This window comes from Spea bombifrons, chromosome 3 (genome assembly GCF_027358695.1).
Source record: "Spea bombifrons isolate aSpeBom1 chromosome 3, aSpeBom1.2.pri, whole genome shotgun sequence".
Lineage (NCBI taxonomy): Eukaryota > Metazoa > Chordata > Amphibia > Anura > Pelobatidae > Spea > Spea bombifrons.
The window spans coordinates 39,432,014-39,456,418 of record NC_071089.1 but is presented as its reverse complement, the minus strand read 5'-3'; the positions used below and the strand labels follow the sequence as shown (position 1 = coordinate 39,456,418).

At 37.5% G+C, this 24,405-nt stretch overlaps 1 protein-coding gene across 1 annotated transcript in view; it reads right to left on the bottom strand.

The window, feature by feature from the left end:
* MAP3K5 (mitogen-activated protein kinase kinase kinase 5) overlaps positions 1-24,405 on the bottom strand; it is an 81,758-nt gene that overhangs the window by 27,711 nt on the left and 29,642 nt on the right. Inside the window, exons 5-18 of the mRNA XM_053458990.1 lie at positions 23,309-23,477; positions 22,450-22,556; positions 21,344-21,514; positions 19,474-19,586; positions 18,477-18,636; positions 16,432-16,585; positions 15,591-15,698; positions 13,904-13,953; positions 13,181-13,276; positions 12,651-12,732; positions 11,568-11,701; positions 5,753-5,880; positions 4,270-4,406; positions 1,269-1,374 (exon numbers count right to left, since the gene is read on the bottom strand). Coding sequence (XP_053314965.1) covers positions 1,269-1,374; positions 4,270-4,406; positions 5,753-5,880; positions 11,568-11,701; positions 12,651-12,732; positions 13,181-13,276; positions 13,904-13,953; positions 15,591-15,698; positions 16,432-16,585; positions 18,477-18,636; positions 19,474-19,586; positions 21,344-21,514; positions 22,450-22,556; positions 23,309-23,477 — 1,715 coding nt within the window. The remainder of the gene's footprint in view (positions 1-1,268; positions 1,375-4,269; positions 4,407-5,752; positions 5,881-11,567; positions 11,702-12,650; positions 12,733-13,180; positions 13,277-13,903; positions 13,954-15,590; positions 15,699-16,431; positions 16,586-18,476; positions 18,637-19,473; positions 19,587-21,343; positions 21,515-22,449; positions 22,557-23,308; positions 23,478-24,405) is intronic.

The following is a 24,405-nucleotide window of genomic DNA, read 5'->3' as shown; positions in this document are numbered from 1 at the left end:
CTATCAGAGGAGAGGGTCTAGGAAGAAACTTCTGGAAGAGCAGAGCTAAGCAGGGGAGTGAAGGAGGAAGAGAGACAGACTGTCCTCCCTGCTGCCTTTAGTGTGTGTACTGCTGACATCCAAGCAGTACATTGAAGTAGAAGTGTGCAGAGAATACAGCATGGTGCTGTATGCTTCCTGAGTGAGAGTGAGAGACTGCAAGTACCCAGAGCGTCCAAGTCCTGCATCCTGTACCAGTGAGGTGAAAGCAGAGCTGCAGACAGACATCTGTGTGGGAAGACAGTTATACTCTCAGCCAGGAGGTTAAAGGGGCAGCATCCCAGAGCTGCCTGAAGACACTAAGGAGAGGTACTTAACTAATATATATCAACATATATATACTTTTCTCCCCGGGTAGCGCTACCTGCATCAAGGGCCCCAACAGTGCACCAACACTGGGACATCTGGGTGGGAAGAACACCTACATTTGGGGTGGGGGAGCGGGTGTTGGCAGTTATCTGTGTTAAATATATATATATTCTCAGGACTGTTTACCCACTGCTAGAACTGAACTTCATAGGCACAGCAGCTGGGTCTTTATATTATAATACCTGTTTATTTCAATATAGTCTATAAATAATTTGCATTTTAGTTGTGTGTGTTATTTTCTTGCGTGAAAGGGGCCATTTCTCAGTGGGTGGGTTCCCCTACTCAACATAGTACAAATCACTGAGTGGAGGCACTGCATAAAGAAAGAAGATGTCCCGATCTCCCAGCAATTGCGGAGGCTCAGGTTTCCTGTCACCAGCGTCACTGAAATTTGTAACTACCAGCCTGACAGCGGAGCAAGGTAAAAAAAGGGTTACATATATATATATATTTATATATATATACACCCTAATCAGCTGTTTCCATGGAAAACTAGGAAATTTGTGGCTGTAACATAATTGCAAAAGGGTTTACTAATGATCAGTTAGCCACTGGAACACAGGAGTGATGATTGCTGACAAAAGGCCTCTGTATGTCTATAAAGATATTCAATTCAAAATCTGCTGTTTCCAGCTACAATAGTCATAAACAGTTTTATCAATTTAAGATCCCCAAGTCTTTTTTCTGAATGAACATTAGTAGTAATCATACTAATAACATAGTATGCACTTAAATAAAGACAACCAGATTTTATATATATTATTATTTCACTTTAAAGCATATATAGTTGAGTAACATTGTTTTTGCCTAGTCAAACGAGATTAAGGGATGATACCATAAATTTAAAAGTAAAACCTTACCAGTGAACGTCTCTGTGTTTGGATTGATTCCTGCAAGCCTCTTGGATGTACCAAAGTCAGAAATTTTTAGCACACCGCTGTAAGTGTTGATCAGCACGTTGTCTCCCTAAAAGAAACACATTTTTATTTTAAGAGCAGGTTGTGGGTTAAACTTCAATAAAACACTAATACATATGTGTATTGTGTGTATAGGGAGCTTATTTTGTTCTGAGCCATACATTTAATTTCTGAACCATTACTTTTATTTACTTCTCTTGAATTACTATCAAATATACTTATATTGCATGTGAGGCATGTTTCAAAGCATCTGAATCATGAAATGTTTTTTTCTGAACTGCTTGCAGGATTATCGAAGGGAGGGAAACTTGGAGATGGTGAGTTCATTGCGAATGTGTGGAAACCTTGAGCTTAACCCCTTCGTGACAAAGGCTGATTTTACTTTTTGTACCCTTCGTGACAATGGCCTTTTTAACATTTCTGCGCTGCTCGTGTTTAGCTGTAATTTTCTTCTTTCCCGTTTACTGAACCCACACACATTAGATATTGTTTTTTTCAGGACAAGAAGGGCTTTCTTTATATGACATTGTTTTGATTGTATCATTTTATTTACTATTAAGAAAAGTATAAAATATGGTGAAAAATTTAGAAAAAAATGACTGTTTCTAACTTTTAGTTGAAAAATCTTTTACTCATCTATAAAAGGTAATGAAAAACCTGCTAAATAGATTCTACTATTTGCCCTGAGATTAGAAATACCCAATGTTTTTATGTTTTTTTTGCATTTTTCAAGTACAGGTAGCGTTTTGCTATTTCAAAGCCATTTTTTCCAAATCTGGTAATTCTTCCCCCCATGTGCCATTTCGGGTATATGTGAAGCCAGCCAATGCAATTTACCCCATCAAGTCATATATTTTTGAAAACTAGACAGCCCAGGGTATTCCAAATGCTAGTGTTTTAACCCTTTCCAAGCACTAATTCTACCATCAGCCTTTGTCAAACTTTATGGTAGTAATTTTTTTTTGCATTTGTTTTTCCACACACATTTTACTTCAGGTATGAATAAACAGGTTCTGGTATATGTCACTATCACAAAACACCCCAATATGTGTTCAGCAACATCTCCTGAGTACAGCGATACCTCACATGAATGATTTTGCCTGGCTGTTTGGGGGCAAAAGGGCCACATTTGGGGCACGCACATTTTCAATGTTGAACTTTGGCGTTTGGCGATCAACTGCCCATGTCCTATTTGGTACATCTTTGAGCTGGGCCATTTCAGTATGCCCAATAAAGCCATATATTTTTGAAAACTAGACACCCCAGGGTATTTCAAATGCTAGTATCTTAACTCTTTCCATGCACCATATCTACCACCAGTCTTTGTCAAACTTTGTGGTAGTCATTTTTTTGCATTTGTTTTTTCACACACATTTTACTTCAGGTATGAATTAAAAGGTTCTCGTATATGTCACTATCACAAAACACCCCAATATGTATTCAGCAACATCTCCTGAGTACAGCAATACCTCACATGAATGATTTTGCCTGACTGTTTGGGGGCAAAAGGCCCACATTTGGGGCATGCGCATTTTTCAATGTTGAACTTTGGCATTTGGGGATCCACTGCCCATGCCCTATTTGGTACATCTTTGAGCCGGGCCATTTCAGTGTGCCCAACAAAACCATATATTTTTGAAAACTAGACACCCCAGGGTATTTTAAATGCTGGTATTTTAACTCTTTGCATACACACATTTTACCACCAGAATTTTTTCAAAGTTTGCAGTAGTATTTTTTTGTGTGTATTTTTCCCCCACACACCTACTTTATGTATGAATTTACAGATCCTGGTTTATGCCGCTGTCACACGACACCCCAATATGTGTTCAGCAACATCTCGTGAGCGCAGTGATACCCCACATGCATGGGTTTGTCATTTTTGGGGGGAACTAAAAGGCCAAATTTGGTACGTGTGCATTTTTCTAATTGGAAATTAGATGTGTGGCCATCCTTCCCCCTGTGTTATTTGGGACATTGTTGAACCTGGCCAATTCAATTTACCCCATCAAATCATACATTTTTTAAAAGTAGACACCCCATATGCCAGTATTTTAACTCTTTCCATGTGAGAATTGTTTTAAGCTAATATGCTAATTTTAGGACTTGCTCACAAAAATATATTTTTTCTATATATATTTTATTTTTTTTTGCCTTTTTTTAAAAAAAATGTAAAAAATTTTTTCAACTTGAAGGTTCCCCTCAGTGGGAAATTATTCTTACATTTTACAGTTTTTTTACAATTTTTTTTCTTAATCACACTGTGATTAGAAAGCTGGGCTCCATTGACTTGCATGGTTGAATGCAGTACCTGTATTCAACCTGCAAGTGGAGCCAGAGTTCTCTAGAGGGTCTGGAGACCATCCAGCGAACTTTTTCGTCTTTATTGTTTTTTTTCCCGGGCCGCCGCCATCTTGCTGATGGCGAAGATCACCGGCAGCTGCGGCTGTGACCGCTCTCCGGAGCAGTCATAGTCCATCCCAAGGTAAGTGTAAGTGATCGCCTCCTAAACGCTTTTAAAACGTATGGCGGATGTTGACGCCCCGGGGAGGGGCCAGAGATGGCCTCTTTGTGCCGATTGTGGCGTTGCTGAATGCCTTGAGGTCGAGGCATTACAGCAACGCCGTTTAGGTGCAGAAAGCGAAAATAGATCGCTTTCTGCACCCGTTTAAAGACGCGCCGGTCCTGGCACGTCAATTGTCGTTAACGACATAATTTTCCGTGACGTGCCCGGACCGGCAATTGTCATAAAGGGGTTAAATAAAGGGAAAATTGTTGACCATTAGTGAATGGTTGAGTTTCCATGTAGCTGGGGAAAAAAGAAAATGTTTTGGAAACTCCTGAAATACTCAGCAAGGAGCAACCCCCTCTTCCCGCAAACTTAGTAATGCTGAGATGAGGAGACTCCATTTGTGATTTTGTTTAACCTCTGTGTAATACTGACCTTAATATCCCGGTGCACTATCTGGTTGTCATGAAGATATTTCAAACCTTCAAGAATCTGTTTGGTATAAAAGCCAATTGTCTGCTCATTGTCCTTCAAAGGGCCCCACTTCTGCCTTAGTAGAGCAGAAAGGCTTCCTATTATAATACCAGAATGGAGAAAAAACCACAATTGATTTGCCCATATTCATAATCATACAAAATATCAAGCACTTGCAATAAGAGATAATGAAATATTCTTAAAAACTGCTTTGGCAATGCTGGTTGACATATAAAACAGAACAGTAACAATGTAAAGCAAGAGCAAACTAAAGATTGGTTTGTAACACATGATGGTACACAAATATTAAAATTAGATGTTACCCCATTATGTAGTTTACCATATTTTGTTAGATGCTGACTTTGGAGACAAAAATACTCAGCAGTTGTCTGTGGTAACTTTTCACTATGCATTGTGGTGTAGTCATAATGGTACAAACAGAGAAATATTGTGAGTTTTTGGAACTGGCCTATTTATACTATTGAGTGCCGTGTCTCGCTGACAAAGCCTCACTAGTGTCTGATCCCACAGATGCCCTTCAGAGGTAGGGCACTGGAATATGTTGTTGTGTCTAGCCACTTAGCACAGAAGATGGGTGGCATAAGGAAAAAGAGGTCATGTTCAAGAAAAGTCCTGAGGCCATTGTCCTTGGTCAGGTCTATGGTAGCACCCCACATAAACAGTCCACTGGCCACAAGGTTATTTATTTTATTTAATTTTACAGACTTTTGTCTCTGAAGTCAGCTTTGGCTCCAATCTAACAGACTTTTACAAGCTATTTTTTTATCAAGGACCCAGAGGTAAAGGACAAAAAAAATTGATTATCTTAAATTATGTGCTTTAAAAAATTAACAATGTATTAAAGGGAAACTATAAGGAAATTACTGGAATAGTTGTGGTCCATGCACAACTTTATAGTGTGTATTCAACTAATATTTAAAAATATGATGTCCATTAACTTAACTAGTATTCATTCTACTTGTAAATGCATTTTATTAAACCAGTATAGAGCTTAACTTTGCATTATGTCTCAAGGAAATTCAGATGCCTGGTGGGCGAGCATCAGGGTGTATTCATTAACATGTTAGTTTGCGGGAAAAATAAGAGCTCTGCTCATCAACCTCAAGAAAACCCAATCTCCGTCTTCTGCAAGAAAGACTAACCTGGCCCTGTATAACACATAGTTAAATGTAGGGATGATTCTCACCACTGTAACTATTCAATGAATACAATTGAATCACTTTTTTTGTCAAGACATGCAGTCATTTTCACATATTTATCTTAATATCCCAAAGTGTTATTGAAGAAGAACCTTTTTGTAAGTTTCCCTTTATATTATTTTATAGAAATATTCAGATATTTATATCTCAGACAATCCTATCAGATAAACTTGTGATTCATTTAGGTGACCGTCCATTCATATGCACATCATAAGTGGACATACCTCCTGGGACCTGCTCCATGAAGATCTTAATGAAACGATTCTCACTGAATGATCCTAAATACTGAACAATGTTCTTGTGTTTCAGGTGTTTGTGTAGAGCAATCTCTTCATGAAGTGGTTGTGAATACCTAAAAAAGAAAATCCACCTTACTAAAAAAATAAACATGGCAAACACTATAAGACAAAAACCTCCTAGGTGGTTCTATTATCCACATGTATAACTTCAAATGGTCATATCTGGATGCATAATGTTATTTTGCAATGTGAGTCCATTGAACCATGGTACAGAACCTGAGTATACAGAGAAGACTTTGAGTCCGATGAATGTAGGAGACATGGAGACACAATATATATATATAGAGAGAGCCAACAATTTACACAGCGCTTCTTACAATATTCAAGGGGGATAACTAAACCGTTGCTTGTGTGTTATATATATATATATATATATATATATATATATATATATATATATATATATAATCTGTGTGGTTTTAATTATTTTGTGTTAGAATTTGTATGTTGTTCATACCACCAATACCTGTTAACTTATGGCTTATATATTATGAATGCTTACTGCATCCTTACTAGTAGAGATTTGAAAATAATTTTTAATAATAAGATGTAACATAAAAGCAGCTGACCATTCTGCTTTGATATGTAAACGGCATGCAAATCCAGACATGCAGATTAAAAGTGCAAAAGTAAAGATTTAGCCTATCAGTGTATATATATATATATACGTCAAACACAATCCTGCACTCTGTACAGGAATGGTTTTTTAACTGAAATGTATTTTGTCTAGAGGCAAAATCTTAAAATAAAAGCCAAAAATTAAATTATGCTCCGGTGCGAAGAAGCACAGTTTACAAGGGATGCAATTAGATTTATGAAGCACTAGAACAAAAATGTGGCCCCAAGAAGCTCTCCAGGCAGACCTTGTGCCTTTAGTTTTCTGGCTTTACTCCTTAACTGTGAGAAAGGACAAGAACACAGAGGAATTAAATGTGAGACTAAACAATGAAACAGAATTCTATAACATTACACCCCATCACATGTATTCCACTGCAGTCTGAGTACATTGGGAGAACAGACGTCACCTCACTGTCTCCAATAATTTTTAAAAAATGTATCAATGTGTAGATCTAAAAAAAATCCTCAGCAAATAAATAAACATTGCTCTTTATCAAGGATGGCAACTTATTTTAAGTAATATCAGCTATAGGGCCTTTTTGTCCATGTGTCACATTGGCCCATTGTCTTATGTTAAGTACAACATTGTCAATATAAGACAGCTTTGAAATTAACTAAGGGTTCAGACTCCCCTTGGCCTGGCTCGTTTTCTAAAAGAGGTCAATGGACATAGCACTCTACAACTAATAGGACTATTGTGTGCCATATCTATACATATACCTATACATCCCTGGTCTGTTCATTTACCAAGCCATTAACTTGCAACAGATCGCTTGGCTACATCAGAATTGTTTTCTTTACAAAATACTTTACTTGTTGCTATGTGAAATAGAGAAAGACAGCTGAAAATAAACTGCCAATGCATTTTTGGTATATTTTATTCTCCTTTCCCTTGATCACACAGTATGATGTTCTTGTTGTGGAATGCTGTGTTAGCTTTACACCAGATGTAGCAGGACCCACGTCTTCCAAAAAGTTCTGCTTTTGACTTATCAGTCCACAAAATATCCCAAAAAAGTTGGGGGTCATCTAAATATTTTTTGGCAAAAGTCAGACAATCCTTTGTGTTCGTTTTCAGCAGTGGTTTTCACCTTGCAACACTCATATATACCATTTTTGCACAATTTTTTCTTAATGGGGGAAATCGTGAACAGTATCCTTTACTGGGGCAAATGAGGCCTCATATCACTCACCCCCTGCACGGCCGGCCCCTAGATGTACTGCCACAAGACCGGCCCAAGATAGACAACTCACCGTGAAATTTTACAGTCTATCGGTAGGCACTGCTAAAGGGTTACATATCATTTATACAGCAATAGCTGTGTTTAGATGTTGAAATGGTGATTTTCTAAAGAAAATGCACCAGGTCCCCTTAACCTTGGACTGTCACTATTTGGACCACTGTCAAATACTTTCTGTGTTATACAACCAAGTATGTGAAGTTACCAAATATCCCTTTCATGCTGAGGTAATACAAAATACTAATGGACAGACACTGATATCATTCAGCTGCTGTTGCTGTCAAAGGTACTGGATCAACAGCCTGGTGTGACCCTAATGAAAATAAGCACTTGATATGGGATAAATACTTCAACGGAAATTAATAGATGTCATTAGGTTTTCCAAGTTTCTTCTTTCAATGTAACTATTGCTTCCATGCAGGTCCTAAACCAAGAAGTCCAATACAAAATAATATTAAGGACAGTGAAAGCGATATTAATTTTAATGACAGAAGATGTAGCGTGTGCTATGTTTTTAGGGCTATGGTCAGCATAATAAACTGGCAATTTGTATTGGAAGGTTGCTATGGCATGAAATAGGCCTGGGTACGACTTTAAAGATGACCTAATCCCTGAAACACGAACAGCACAGTTCAGTGATTAGACAAATTATTTTTTTACAATATGTAATTTAGGCCATTAAGACAACAGGTTACAGAGAGCTGACAGATCTGCGTATTGTAACACGTGATGACTAATACAGCCATTCATGCCAAGTATAAACACTACTTGCCTACAAGACTATAAACATCCATTTAATGACTCTTACTACTGTATTTGAGCCTTCAACATTCTTTCCATGCTGAACATTAGCTGGACTGAATTTGAACCTGGCATTCTTTGGTTGATGTGAGTCACGCTGTTTAAACCCAGTTCCCAAACTGTTTCCACTACTATTTTAGTTGCACATCTGCCAGACTGTCCCGTGGAAAAAAAATACATGTTCCAGTTCTTCTGTTTCCATATTTGAAGTTAAACGAAGAAAAAACAGCATTCTTCCAGTACAGAGAGGAGGTGATGGATTTTAGATACCTTACATTGTTCAAAAAAGATTCCTGAGATTTGTACATAATGTAACAATCAAGCATTCAGAAGTGTAACTTTAAAATCTCATTGCTACAACAAAGTACGAATGCACAGCCTTACCTCTGCAAAGGTTTGAAATGCACGCAGGTTTTTGATTCCACTCCTGTATTAACGCATTTACCTTCTGCTGCCGCTATAACACAGTATACTATGTCATCCAGATGCTGTACTACCTTGTTGATTTGCCCCAGCTATACGAGACTATGTCTTCTTCATTTTTATGTAACAAACATATGTCTAATCAATGTGGAACTAGCCTGTTTTCTGCCTGTGTATGATGTACTTGAATAAACAGTTTTGGGAAAAAAAATCTCATTGCTACTGCTTCCTTAGCTTGCAAGGCCAAATTATCTGGACTCTACACAGCTTATGTCTCCGTTTGTTTTATTTTATCACTGTCTGGAAGCATGTTTCCTAAAGCCGACCATAAAGAGACCAGACCCATTTTTAGCGCAGGTGCGCCATGTTCATGACCCAGTTGTTTCTGGAACTGGTTTTAAGCAGTAACAGCTTAATGTCTATTAGCTTTCCATTAGCTTTAGTGTGCAAAATAGGATATCAGTGACATCATACACACCTTAGTGTATCAAACAACATGGAAAGCACCAAGGCCACAAACTATTACGGGGCAGCGTTTGGGTTGATCTAGCGCATTTGATCTTGAAAATCAACATAGATTTAAGTGCAAAAGAGCGCCTGTTTTAATGGGAAATCACACCCACCTTACTGTGTAACATAAGGTTTAATTTACAAGCATTTACAAAGTAATTACATACTTATTCACATTTCAGTGTATAATGACAATGGAGGTGGGGCTAAAAAATTTCTACAGAGAATTACTAAATGTTTTCAGCTCACATTACATGACTGATAATTTGTTCCAGGTGATTTTTTTTGGGTGGGGGAGAGGAAAAATAAATCTGTGTAGGCAACAGAAAGGCACTATATAAACATACACACCAAAAGTAGCTTATGTAGTCCACACCTTCAAAATGTCACCCTGTCTGAAACACGAATAGTTAGGTGCACCCTTAATTTTCAGAAATATGTGAAGTTTTTGTTGAGTCATCGCATGATTCAACAAAGACGATCGGTGTTGCAGCTGTAATATGTAACTCTGGTAAAATTTGAGCCTTCAGAAAAAAATTAAGACAGCCAAGCCACTATGAACACTGCCTGCAAGAGAATGCCGATGCCTTTCATCGTGGCTGGTTGTCTTCAAACACAAGCAGATTTTAGCATCTTCTGACATGACCCAGTAAAGCTCAAAAAAACATGGGTCAATATTTATTTATGCTATGTAAAGTCTCAGGTATATTACCCTATTCAATACATGTGGTATTTAAATCTAGTTCTTGTGTGTTCTCTACAGCACAACTATTCCATGTCTTGTCAAATCAACCTAGCAAAGGTGAAACTGTATTTGACAAGGCTCTATAATATATTGATCTATTAAATAAACTTTAGACCTGCGGCAAAGATCATATCAGAAGCATGTATGCATGTCTAGAACACATACACAGCATACGTGGTGTATAGTTTGTGGCCAAAGCACAAAGAAAATTTTTTTTTATAGTTAAACAAAGCAATTAAAACAGCTCAAGTTGCAGTACACATCTGCATGTGTACTGCAACTTGAGCTGTTTTAATTGCTTTGTTTAACTATAAATTTTAAACAAATAAATGTCAGCCCAATAAATGAAGCGTTTAAATATTGTACATCCTAAATAAGGACCAAATATAAACTATCTCTATAAATACAGTATAATACATAATAATCTAATGTTTTAGGGCGTTCTATTTAATAATTGATGTTCTAAGTATAATATAGACTATGCAAACCAAGAACAATGCAATGTGTTAACATCATACTGATGTGTCTTAATTATCACTTTTTAGAAGCTATTATAAGTATGAAGTAATGAATTATGTGTTGCCTTATATGTTTCCCTGAAATGTGGTGTATAAAAGCTTAATTTCAGGTTAGCTACAGCTACCAACATTACTGTAATACAAGGCACTTGGGAAAAAAATGATCGCCATAGGCAGCAGCCATCAAGTATTGTACTACTGAACTTAACTTAATTCTTTTTCAGGCACAGGAGGCATTAACACTTAAGAAAACTGATTTTGCCTGGAATTCAAAACACATTGCTTTTACACATTAATCTACTTAAACTCATTTCCATTCTTGCCAAAATATGTTGTAATCAAAATGCAAAGGAGAACATTGTGGATGTACTTTGAACAGTCAAATCAAAGCCTCAGTTGCTTTTGGATGATCAGAAATGGACTGTGGTAAAGAAAATGAAATAAAGGAACTCCATATTGAAATGTACATTGTTTTAGTAAACAATGTACATTTCAATATGGAGTTCCTTTATTTCATTATTTCAAGTAAACCTGACAGTTTACACACACAATGCGCTAGCAAAATAGAGCTTAAGGACCAGTTGACAAAATAGATGTCTACAGTATAGATTTTGTGCATGCCTGCTTACAACATTCACTTCTTTGTCATAGACTTCGGAGATGTTTTAAGATGCTCAGATATATATTTGAATCTCACCCAGAGTTTTGTTTATTATCTTGGTGTGTCCTGACATAGAGATAAAGGCTCCAATTTCACAGTAAGATTACACCCCTTCTATATGGGTGAAAATTGTACCTTCTAAAAAGCGACACCTTATCATCTGTATGATGACAGGTCACTTTTCAGAAATGCATTCAATTATCTAAATATACAGATTACTCACCTGCTGTCTCTTTCAGGGACCTCTTTAATAGCTATTCTGACCTGGTTACTTAGGTCTCGCCCAGCATACACCACTCCATGAGTACCTTTACCCAGAACCACTCGGTCACCATTTTCATCATATTCATAGTCAAACTGCAAAAGACAGAATATACAATGACACTGTTGCTGTCAACAAATGTCATTTTTTTGTAGGCTAAAAACAAGAATGCTTAAAAAAAATTAAACATAAACGTAAATAATCCTAATAGTGAATGAACAAGAAACTATTTCAAAGACAATATAATAGTGCTAAGTGCTTATCATATGCTGACAGGGTCACATTGGGAATAAAAACCAGCCCCAAATGCCATAGTGCCATTAGTGTGTTCCATATACTTGTGGGGTCCAAAAATATTTTCATGTTCAGCTCTCTTAATAAATACCCCACCAGCTTGCATGGATTTCGATTCAACATTCTAAACAGTAAACATTTTAAGGGCTCTTGCCCATATTATTTGTAGTAGGTTAACAGGGATAACAGCAATGGTTGATTTATGGGTAATTGACATAATTGCACGACCACATTTAAGAGTCTACATAACCACACTCTCCTCTTACAAGACTATCTACACTCCCTCACACAGGATGCTGCTGCTTCTCCATGTGGAGTTACATTAAGTTACGTGACCAGTGGCCATAGATTTCAACAACAGCCAACTTCTAACCAAAGGACCAGTTATTTGGGTGATCTCTGGTCCATTTACACTATGGAGGACTGTGCCTACATGGCATGCTGTTTCCAAAGGCCATGTTTCTTTAATAGGTGAAGTGTCGAGATCCAATGTCATATCCAAATACTGATTGTAAGGGTGGAGGCACTGGCAGCGCAGAAGTGAGATACATCTACAGGGCTACATGTGGAAATATTGAGGGACTTATTCTTCTTTGTTTTTTATTATTTATCATTTATGCAGAAGTCAAAAGAGAAATCAACATGCACTAAATTATTTAAACAGCAAGAAAGAACAACTCAAACATGTTTGTATTATTTATAATTATTATTACTATTACAGAAAACACCATTTGAATTGTGCATTCTAACCTCCAGAGAGTCACTTTCACATTCCCCATCTTCCGTGTTTTTCCCATTTTCCTCTGTGATTCTGTTCACCATATCAAAGAACCTAAAGCAACAATAAAAAAGACATCAATGCTAAATAAAAATATGTGCTCATTGCAAATGTTTCTTAGATTGCAATTTATATATAGACAGATTTGATAATATCTATATCCGATGAATTATTGCTTTGCTTGTTTCAATATAATCAACATATATCAACAAGACTCATTTAAATTATGGTGAATATGATCTAAGCAGTAACTATTCTGCTGCCTAAGCCTTTATTAATGACACAGACCAAATCAACAGTTATATTATTCTGTAACACAAACATGGACTATAGTACAGGGTACTAAGGCATCAAAGGCCACAAACAAGCCAAGAATTCTGTGTTCCAAACAAATATGCCAATTTCAAAATCTTCATCCATCAAGTATCCATTAGACTGGTCCTATGTTCGATTCAAAACAAACTGCAGATGATCTGGAGCTTGTTTTGAAACCCATACTTACTTTTTACAGTGACGATCCGTGCAGAAGTAAATCTGGAAATCATCTGAATTATGTAGCACATATAGGAAACAGCACCTTTCTTCAAACTTAGATATGCTAGAAAACCAAAAAGGAGAAACATTAATCAATGTGTAAGTTTAGACCTAACCCCAGACAGGCTTTAGTGGGTGTTGAGTGTGCAGAGAGTGTGTGTGACCAAACACTGCTCCCCTTTTATAGGGACACAATGGAAAGCAGGGCTCCGAGTCAAACGTGAGCTTTTAGTGAAAAGTCCATGATAATGTTCGATATCCCTAAAATGAAATGTTTATAAAAAGAAGATGACTTCATATGTTAATCTGTTTAAGCCCTCAATAAGCCATAACAGCATTGAAAAGGGTGTAATAAAGTTTTAGCTCCTAGGCTAGAGCTTTATTAAAACTTTTTATCCCACACCACCTAAAAAATTCCTTGGCCGCTTCAAATGTTGGGAAGGTATGTGTCAAAATAATTAAAATAAAGTACTCACATAAAAATCTTGTTTTCTATATTTATATAGTTACCGGTAATTTATTTTGTGAAAAAGATATAAGAAAAATTAATGATTTGAAAAGGGGAAAAAATTGAAAAAGGAAATGAAAATAAAATAAATTCTAAGCACTTAAACAACACATTTTGACATTGTAGTTTGTTAGCTGCCTATCTCCAATTTCACTATCATTTTAATATTCTGGAAGGACTTGCCTTACACCTCTGATGGAAAAGGCACTGAAGTTCCACTCGTGGATTCCTTTCTACAACACAGACAAAAGCCAGAAGATTTTTTTAATTAAAGAGCAGCAGAAAAATGTAAATATTTCATTTCAAGGACCCAAAATCCCAATGTCTCTTCTTCCATCACTCTTTTGTATTAGCTCAGATTGTTTCCTGGACAGGTGTATTTCAGTAATAATGTGTATATAAACATCAGAAATGAGTATGTATAACTTATTCAGTCACATAAAAGGGGCAAACCAGGAATGATGGAGCGCATACACATAGGGGAAGAAAACAAAAACAAATACAATAGTGTAATATTGTCAAAGAAGTGTATATTATTGGATATGTAAGTTCCACTCACAAAAGGACTGGACTAAGCAGGCTCATCCAATATCAGGCTTCTAAAACTGTATGTAGTCTTCTGTAAAAACAAACATAAACCAGGATGGTGCAGTATCGAGACATACAGTCTAGATGTAGGATCGTGGTGACGCCGGCACGTAACTTCATGCAGCTGTAACGAAGACGTGATGACGCGAATGAGGACGTTTTGACGCGATGACGTACCCGGAAGGATTCCTATCTATTTAAACGGACGGTTGATGCTACACGGAACTTTACTATATGTTTTATGCTGCTGTTCGATTTACACTGCAGTTCTATTTATTTTTCTCCTGATGAAGCCGACGACCCATCGGCGAAACGCGTTGAGAGAATAAATTGGAAAGATTTTACCATTCACCGGATGTCTGATTTTCTACTTGCTTTTGCACAATACTCGTTGAGTTGCGCTACATCTTAATTGTAAGTGCATTTTGATCTTTTAAGATCAGTTGTTTAAGGATACTGCACCATCCTGGTTTATGTTTGTTTTTACAGAAGACTACATACAGCTTTAGAAGCCTGATATTGGATGAGCCTGCTTAGTCCAGTCCTTTTGTGAGTGGAACTTACATATCCAATAATATACACTTCTTTGACAATATTACACTATTGTATTTGTTTTTGTTTTCTTCCCCTATGTGTATGTGCTCCATCATTCCTGGTTTGCTTCTGTATACACTTTGAGGAAGAGTGTTGTTTTGTAGCTGCTCGCATTGTGGGAAGTATTTTTTATTTTTTTTTATTTATTGTTATTTATATTCACGTGGTTTTTTGGTTCTTTATTTGCGTTCACATAAAAGGGGCAGAAAGGTTTACTCACTAAAGAGGGAGTTGGCAGGACAGTTTCATCTGAATCTCTTTTCTTTACATTATAAAGAGTCAACCTCATTGAGTTTCAGTAGCTTGGATAGTCTTACCAAGCATATAAAAAACAGCAAGATGTCATGAAAGTCACCTTGATGATTGAACTTTGCATTATGCAGGCCTCCTCCGCCATACTTGTAGAGAAACTTTCAAGGGATAGTCCTGCATAATGCATAGTGAATTTAAGGAGTTGAAACTGTAGCTCTCATACCATCTTCTGCCCTAGTTGAATAAACCCCAAAGTTCCATAAGAAAGTCTTGGTAAAGACCTCCACCCCAACAATCTAACCAGCCCCTACAACACGTGTCAATGGAGTATGATTAACATATATAATGTAAAGGAACACTCCTAGCACCAATTTCCACACCAGGCCCTTACTTCACATTTAATTAATAGAAGTATGTTTCACACTTTGTTACATACCTTATCATCAGGTTGCACATGCCATATTGATATTGTTTTTACTTCAGCTTCACTATTGATTGACAGGTATGATGGCTGGTAAATCTTTGTTGGTTCTAGGATCAAGACCTATAGAAACATAGGTAGAGACAGTTATGTCACAGAAGAGGATAATGCAAATCATGGGCGGATTAAAACCTGGGTAACACTGTTCTAACGGTACCCCTCCAAACATATATGGTTTTACTACATCATCCATTCTGTCTATAGCCATCCCTGCCCAAAATGGTGTCCTGATTTGCAAACCTGAAATGTTGGGTTATACGCACACCACCCAACCATGTCATTCTCTGCGGGGCTGTCACAATTTTTGTAAGTGGGAGATCATCAGGCCTTCACTTACAGCTATAAAATTCATAAAGCTCTTTGCTGTCCAACCCCACCACTATCCACCTCTTGCCCTTCCCTTAACAAGAGTATACTAGTTTCAACAGCTGAAATGATGTGGGTTATGCATCAGGTGCAGAAGAATGAACAGGCTGGTTATCTGAAATTGTAATGCCAGAACACAGTCATCAGGTAAGTTAACTTTAACTACATCCCCCAAAACAAAACATATTTGAAAAGCTTGAAGCGACTGCAGCTTCTGAAAACTGTAACAGTGACCCAATGCCCAAGCTAAATGGTAATTAGTGAAACCCCCTTTGCCTGTCCTTATGTGTTTATGTGTATGTGAAACTTGGAAAACTTATCTCTAATTTGCTGCAAAATATTAATGTTGCTCATTGTGTACAAATTACACTTTCCACTGTATGTATTGGCCTAAAGGGAAAAAGGTGTGTATATAAATGCAGATACTTACAGGGAATCGTACCACAGACACATCCGTATTTGTGGACTCAACAAGGAAATCCATCCAGAAATCGACAAGCTCTTGTTTGGGTCCATGCTGCTCTTGGTTTGGCTTTTTAAAGTGATTATAGATTAAAATTGTTTCCACAACTGAACTCAAGTACCTACAATTATACAAAAATATGTTTAATAAAACATGATTAATTATGTCTTTTGGGTTTTTTTCTTACTTTGCTTTGAAGACACAGGGTGAATAGAGTACTGTAAGCCACTTTAAGACAATTGCATACCAACAACTTTTAGTGATTAATTTATGAGGCCTTAAAGTTAAGCAGGCAATACAATAACTCATCTGAAAAAGCAAGCAGGGTGCTGGGTTGTATATAATATTGTGTACAGTTCTGGAGACCTCATCTCCAGTCGTATAGACATATTGGAAAGAGTTCAGTAAAACAGTAAATGGTTTGCAGGATAAAAAAATATCAGGGAAGATTAAGGAATCGTAATATGTATTCTGTAGAGGAAAGAAGAAAGAGAGGTGATGTGACACAAACATTTAATACTTAAAGGGATTTAACAAAGTACAGGAGAAATGTTTATTTCAGAGGAGAAATGTTAAATGAGAATGCAGTCTTAAACTGCAGAGTCAAAGGTTTCAATGTAATGTAACAATATTCACATTACCCAGAGGGTGGTAGTTAAATAGCCTCCCATCAAAAGTGGAAGAGGCTAATACAGTGAGATAATTTAAACAAACATGGAGTAGGCATAAAGCTATACTGAATCTAAGACAATACCAAGAAGTTATTAGGGTCTGAGTCCCTTCTTCAGGGCAGACTAGATGGGTCAAATGGTTATTATCTACTGTAAATGTTTCTGAACTCCTTACTTGCATGGGCGTAGGAACCGGGGGGACGGGGGGGATAGATCTCCCCAGGGCCATAGGAACCCCTCCAATAGAAACGCCGCAGGAGGAGAGAGAGGGGTGCCGAGCGGTCGTTTTCAGCTCCTCCTCTGCCCCCTGCCGCTGCCACCGCCCTCAACGCTGCCCCGACTGCAGTGGTGGGAGCGTGAGGCGTCTGTCTCGGTGCCGGCGCTTCACTCTGAGCACCGACATATGACGTCATATGCTGGCGCTCAGCAGTGAAGCTGCGCGCATCGCGGCAGAGCAGCGAGGCAGAGACCTTGCGCTTCCACCACAGGACTGCACGGTAAGTAACCTACAAAGGGGGGCAGGGAGAGGGTAGCTAGTGAGAAGGGGGGTAGTGAGAGGGTAGCTATTGAGAAGGGGGGTAGGGAGGGGGTAGATAGTGTGAGAAGGGGGGTAGGGAGGGGGTAGATAGTGTGAGAAGGGGGTAGGGAGGGGGAAGATAGTGTGAGAAGGGGGTGAAGTGGGGATAAAAGTAACAAAAGGGGGGTAGTAAGTATATTGAAATAAAGAGTTAGAATGAATGAATTAATATGTGGATGGATTGTGTGAATTCCAGTTGATTTATACCTGCAAAGCTGGGTTTATGTGTTGTTCTGTTGATCCATATCTGCTACGCTATGTTTCCATACATTATTTATATATACCTCCAAATATAGGGTTTGTATGTCTTATACAGTTAATCTATACATGCATGTGGGGATCTGATGGGGCAAAATGCTGTCCCCCCCAGATTTTTAGGGGTTCCTACGCCCATGCTTACTTGGTGTGACTTTTTACTGAACGTGATTGGTTCATATAGAATTATACTCACTACTTAAGGGTGTGATTTGGAGTGAAGTGTTAGCTTGACAAAGGCCCTGTTTGGCTGAAACGTTGCTTTTTTTTTTTTTTGCTTTCTCTAAATAAAGTATCCTAAAGATTGGAAGCTGTTTGGAGTGCTGGGATTCCTTTTCTTTGTTCCTGTGCTTCAAGAGGGTTTATGCTGTCCCTTTTTCCTGCTAGCACCCAGCTTCCTGGGATTTGAGTGCAGAATCATTTTTACGGTTCTGGTCTCCTTAAAATCCTACTCAATCAAACTGGGTATAATCATAAACATAAAAAGCCTTGTCAATACGACAACTCACCATGCAGGTGTCTTCAGTTTGAAAAGCCTCTCTGCGGCCTGGATTACTTTGGTGTGGTCATTGGCCAATACACTGGCTCCCAGATAAAATCCTACATCCCAGTAGCTCTGTATCTTTTCCAGATTCCCCTTTTTACCTAGCAGGCTGCTGAGTTTCACCCCTGTGGGGTATAAAAAAGGCAGCATTATTAGTAGGATTTCTGCAGAGAATCTTTCATTGGTAAACAGTCAAAATAAGTGGCCATTCTATTATGTGTGATTATTACTACTGACAGGTAAGGTAGGAATCAACATGAAACAACAAGGACATTTGTTAGTAAGATAAGTTCTAAGTACTTACCAAAATTATTTAAGTATTGTTGGACATAAATTAATATTCATGAGGCCGGCATAAAGAAGTAACATTAGTCACCATAGTGTTTGGGCCTGTTACTGATTTAGGGAAACAGTCTCCTTTTTGTCACCTGTTTGCATATATCTGAGAGTGCTACCATTCAAGGTGTTATTTGGGAGGAAGATTAGATTACATCCTTCATATTACTTTATTACAGTTTTAGCAGCAGTAACAATATGTGTAATATAAAGCATTATTGGGTATTTCTCTGTTTAGGTGGTGAAAAGGGGTGGGTATCCATTTTATGCCCTCTTCAAGAAACAGGCAAGTTTTGGACCATTTCAAAGGGTATGGACATAGTCTTATGTTCTATGACAGAATTCTACGTCTGCTGGATTTTCTGGCACTACAACAAATTTTAATTGGGTCACTGGACTTAGATTTTAGCTCCTAGTATTTATGGTGAACATGAAGCCCTCCTCCAGGTGCTACACTTAGAGTCCCATGATGCTGAGCTAATCCTTTACCGTCCTGAGTATTGTGGGAGAATTCAGTTTACAGCAACTGAGGTCCGCTTACTGCCCAGCGTTGGAGCCTACAAATAGACTATTGTTATCTGTGTGTTTCTAATCCTAAGGCATAAATAAGTTAGGTAGAAAATCACCAATTTTACGAAGTTCGAAGGAAGACTCAAACTGATGCCCAGCTGCTAGGAGAAGCACAGCATAGTTAATTCCAGACTGAAGTGTTGGCTCAGATTCAAACGCCTTCCTGTACCTGAATAAACACAAAAGTACTGCTTAGTAAATATATAACCAAAGGAACACACACAATAGCTGGTACACCATATGCCAACTAGAAAAAATCTGAAGACATTTAACTGTGCATCTGTAAATCAATCAGGATATTGGTTTTTCACAAAAAAAATAAATAATAATAATTATAAAAAATAAATAATATATATAGTCTGTTTCTAAGAGTGTTGGCAAGCTAGCATTTAATATTGTCCTAGCACTGATGATGAAAATCCCTTTAAAACACAAGTTGAGTCACAAGGTTAATTATTCACAGTAATAGGATATTAGTGAACAATAAAAAAAAGTTGTTTAAGAAATAACGATGACTTTACCTGCATACTTATTAAACTACCAGAGTAATAAAACAAAAATGTTTTTGTTCGTTCAGAATTCAGGTAATATGTTATCGATCAACCACAGTTGGAGTCAAACTTTCAAGATCTACACTACAAAGTCCAACTCAGTTGGCAATCCAACAATATTAGGGTTTCCCCAACACATATAGTATAGTTAATACTGCACCTTTATGACCCTTGCTGTTTGCAATAACACTAAAGATCAGTTGAATTTGTGGCATCCAAGGAGTGTAGCTGGACACAGCATATTTATAGGGGATCGCTGAATATGGATAAAGGGGCATAGATTTTAGCATAGATTTTAGCCAATTGACTGCCAACGACTGACCAGTTAATACTATGAAGATGATAAATAAGTGGTGCTATCACTTTAGATTTCTGATCTTAATAAATAGAATGATACTTAAATTAATAATTCTTTAAGTTAATTCTTTAACTTTAAGTTCTTTAATTCAATCACCTTATAAAAGCATAATGCAGATGCATAGGGGGGTAATGATGATTTCCTCCATTTGCGTTTGCACGGGGAAAAATAATAACGTAAACATGACACTAAGTTATATGTAGTATGTCCCTTTAAAGAAGAATTTAATTTAATAAATACAAACTAAAACAGAGGGAAAAGGAAGGAGGAAAGTAGTCAATCATAGCAAAATCTATGCATATTAAATATCAAGAATAGGTTATGGCTGCCAGAATGCATAACATATTTAGCCACCGGCGCTCATTACTCCCCATTGATGTTTTGAATAACAACTGTACAAACACACAGGTTTCAATGTTACTCCCGTGTATGTCTAAAAAAATTAGGTAAGTCACATAAACATTAATTAGATGTGTAAGATGTGTGATCATCTCAAAGAATATGTTGTACAATAAAGCAATGCACTAAACCAACAGGTTCCAGCTGTATTCACTCTTATATAAAAAAAAAATCCTTTACATGTACCAATTAATAATAAAAAACCATCAAAGCTTGTCCAAACGTAGGTTACCGCAAATGTCATGATGACACAATGTCATAAACAGTGAAGGCAAATGTTTGCGAAATTAGAATTTGGCACACATACTACAGCTTCAACTTTTGCAGCAACTTTACTAGTATTCTAGCCTGATCTGCTACTTTCAAAGTGGCCTTGTCAGCAATCTATTTGGCAATAAATCCTAAAAATTACACAGACCATATGTTAAAAGTGTATAACCACGTCCTCGAACCATTTAGTGAAATGTGTATTTTTATTATTAATATGTTTACTCTGTATAACTGATCTGGCATTTTCTGCAGTTTGTAAGCCACAGGCAATTGTGGAACCCCTTTTCTTTTTATTTGTTATAAAAACACAGCATATTAACAATGGGAAGATAAACAAATGCTCCTTACCATAAAATACCATTGTCCCTGCTCCCTATGTCTGTGAAATTAGAATCCAGAAACGTATCTTCATAGATCCTTCCCACAAGGCAATAGAAGTCTGAAGCCACCTGATCTTCATTCTGCACCATAGGATGCATTATCTCTAGCGCTTTCTCCCTGTCTCCAGGAAGCTTCCTCCTACAGCAGACATAGAGTTAGACCTTAGTATTTTAATAAATAAAACACAAAGCAAACAACTGTGCACTCTGTCCTAGGTCAACTAGGTCTAGGTGTACGGCAGACGGTATGGGTTGTAGCAACCCCTCTGCCAAAAACAGGGGCAGATCATCCTGGTGTGTCACTGCCAATGTGTCGATCTGCGACTATTTACATTATGGAGGTCTATGCACAGGCACCATAGCATCATAGTATGTTGAAGCTACCACCCCACATCCTTCTGAGGTGGAGCGTCAGGTAATGTTGTCATATCCCAGTGCACAGCAGAGAGGATGCATCCATGGAGATAAGTCCTGGTGTGGACTGGGATGCTGCCCTGGGTCAGACCTAGGCCACTGTCCAACGCAAATACATCTTTGAAAGTAAATAAGTTCAACAATCAAACTCAATATACAGAGCCCTCTTGCCATTATTTTACAAACTGTTGCTTGTTCTTGATTCTATTATGTTAGTTTTATTTTTTAGCGTCTGCTTACCTGGCTAAGGAAATTATACACAATGCTAATAAAATTACAGGTATGTTGTTAAGTTTTGCACAATACATAGCAGTAAAACAATCTAGGCTTTATTTAGTACATTAAACACAAATTAGCTCGATAAATCCAGAAAACAAATTTTCTATCTCAGTGTAATGTAATGCATGTCGATGATTAATATAGTTATTGCTCATATTACATATTACAGTATAAAATGATGATTACTAGTATGATTATCATATAGACTCTTTAATTAGGATTGCTTGTTCCAGGCAGGGATGAGATTAACATACCCCTGGAATATAAAATGTTCAAGCAGTAAATGATGCAATATGCTCATACTATTACACTATTTTATTCAGTAATTACCAATACATTTAAATGAAAATAAGTCTCATACTAATCACTACACACACTTACCTGTTTAAAGCAAATGCGTAATGGAAATTGACGTGGTGAAGTGTAGACAAATCAAAGGTTGGCAGTTTTTCTAACGTCTCTACGAGTTTCACAATGGAATCATAATCCTTTTTCAGATAAAGCATAAATAAAGAAGAAAAAGAATAAATGGAATTGTTAAACAAGTAAATATGCTAATGTGTGGCAGAGGAAATTAGGTTTTCCATTAGATTTGTCACCTAAGCCATGGATTCTACATGTTCTAGGTCAGTGTGGCTAATGCAGCCTATGTAAACATCATAACACACACACACAGAACTAGAGGTGTTAAGTTTTAAACTCTGATTTGAATATGATTGTCAACTATCTAACATTTTAGTATAAAGCCATAACACTTGAAAATGAGAAACCACAGCAAAAGGGAAGCCTCAAATCACTAAACATTTGTTGATGTCATTTTAGTCATAAGCACTAAAGAAAGTGCGAACAAAACTTTTGGGTTTGGGTCTCCCTGAGATAAAGCAAATTTATTGTCCTGTCTCTATATATACACAGCACAGAGGGGTAACAGATAACATAGTATCATATGATATACAGCATCTATAGGAGATGCTGTATATCATATAGCATCTATAGGAGAGTTGACCATGAGTACAAAGATTCCCCTGAACCATGATTACTCTCTGCCGTCTATGCTGGATCCCTGTAGAATTGTAATCATTATATTTTTGTGCCTATTACATTTATGGAAAGTATAAATCAGTTATGGTGAGTAAAAATGATTCACACATTAACTAAAATCCTGTGAGAAGGGACCTTCAGAATATATAGGCTTAGTTTATATAAAAGATTATAAAAGATAACATTAAGGCTACCACACCTGAATATCCCTATATGACAAGAGAAGATTTATAATGATGTCAGGGGATAACACTTCAATGTTGTCAACACGCTGTCGGATCCTGGTCAATTCAGCTGCTAGCTCCTGGCCTGTGTACTGATTGCGGGCTCTTCTGATATCATTGAGAATTGCCTCTCGGAAGTATTGGCTGTAAATAAAAAAGCAACATATATAAACAGTAACACTTAAAAAAACTAAAGAGTTATGGAAATTAACATACAACATAATGTAAAGCTGGAGGAATGGCTGCACTTTTATAATGACTGGGGACAAAGCCTTGTTTTCACAGCATATCCACGGCACCACTGAAATGCTACTAGGCTTTCATACTCTTACACTTGTATCTTATATTCTGGTATCAATATGTTTCAATTTGTAATCACTAATAGGAAATTATTCTGTTTTTCAACAGGATCCTCTACAAGTTTGTTTTGGTTTTCTTTGACGTGTATATTATTTATGCTGCGTTGACCTGAGTGTAGATAGGTTGTATTATATTCAACCAAATTGAATTTTATGGGGTATATACTGTAAGTACTACATTTAAGTCAATAAGTGACTTAGTAATAACATTTAGAAGGCATGAATAACTGGTAGCAGGCCACACATTGCTTACAGTTTTAGGATACTGTGACAGTGTGAACCCCAAGGAGATGATTAGCATGGCATCTGAGTACAGCTGCTATGCAGATTATACATATGGGTCCCTGGGGTGGAGCAATTGGAGAGCAGGGTGGGCCAATGCTCCATTCCCCCATTCTGTGGAAATTCCATGCCAGGTTTTCCAGGAGGCAAGAGGTCCACAGGATCCGGTCCGGGATTCCTATGGGGCCGGCATCAGGCACAGGTGCTGGACATTAAAAACCCCTGGAGCCTGATACTCAGAGAGACTGTTGGGGGAAGAGGAAGTTCCCTGTGCTCCCAGGGCAAGGAGAGGTCCTGAAGAAGACCATCCCTGAGCCAAGTGAGGCAATACCTGCCTGGACATTTTGTGTGCTTTCTGGGGGAGGTTTTCCAGAGCCTGGCGTAGCTGGGTCTGGTTGGGAGGTTGAGGTAGTGGGTGGTTAGGCTGGTCA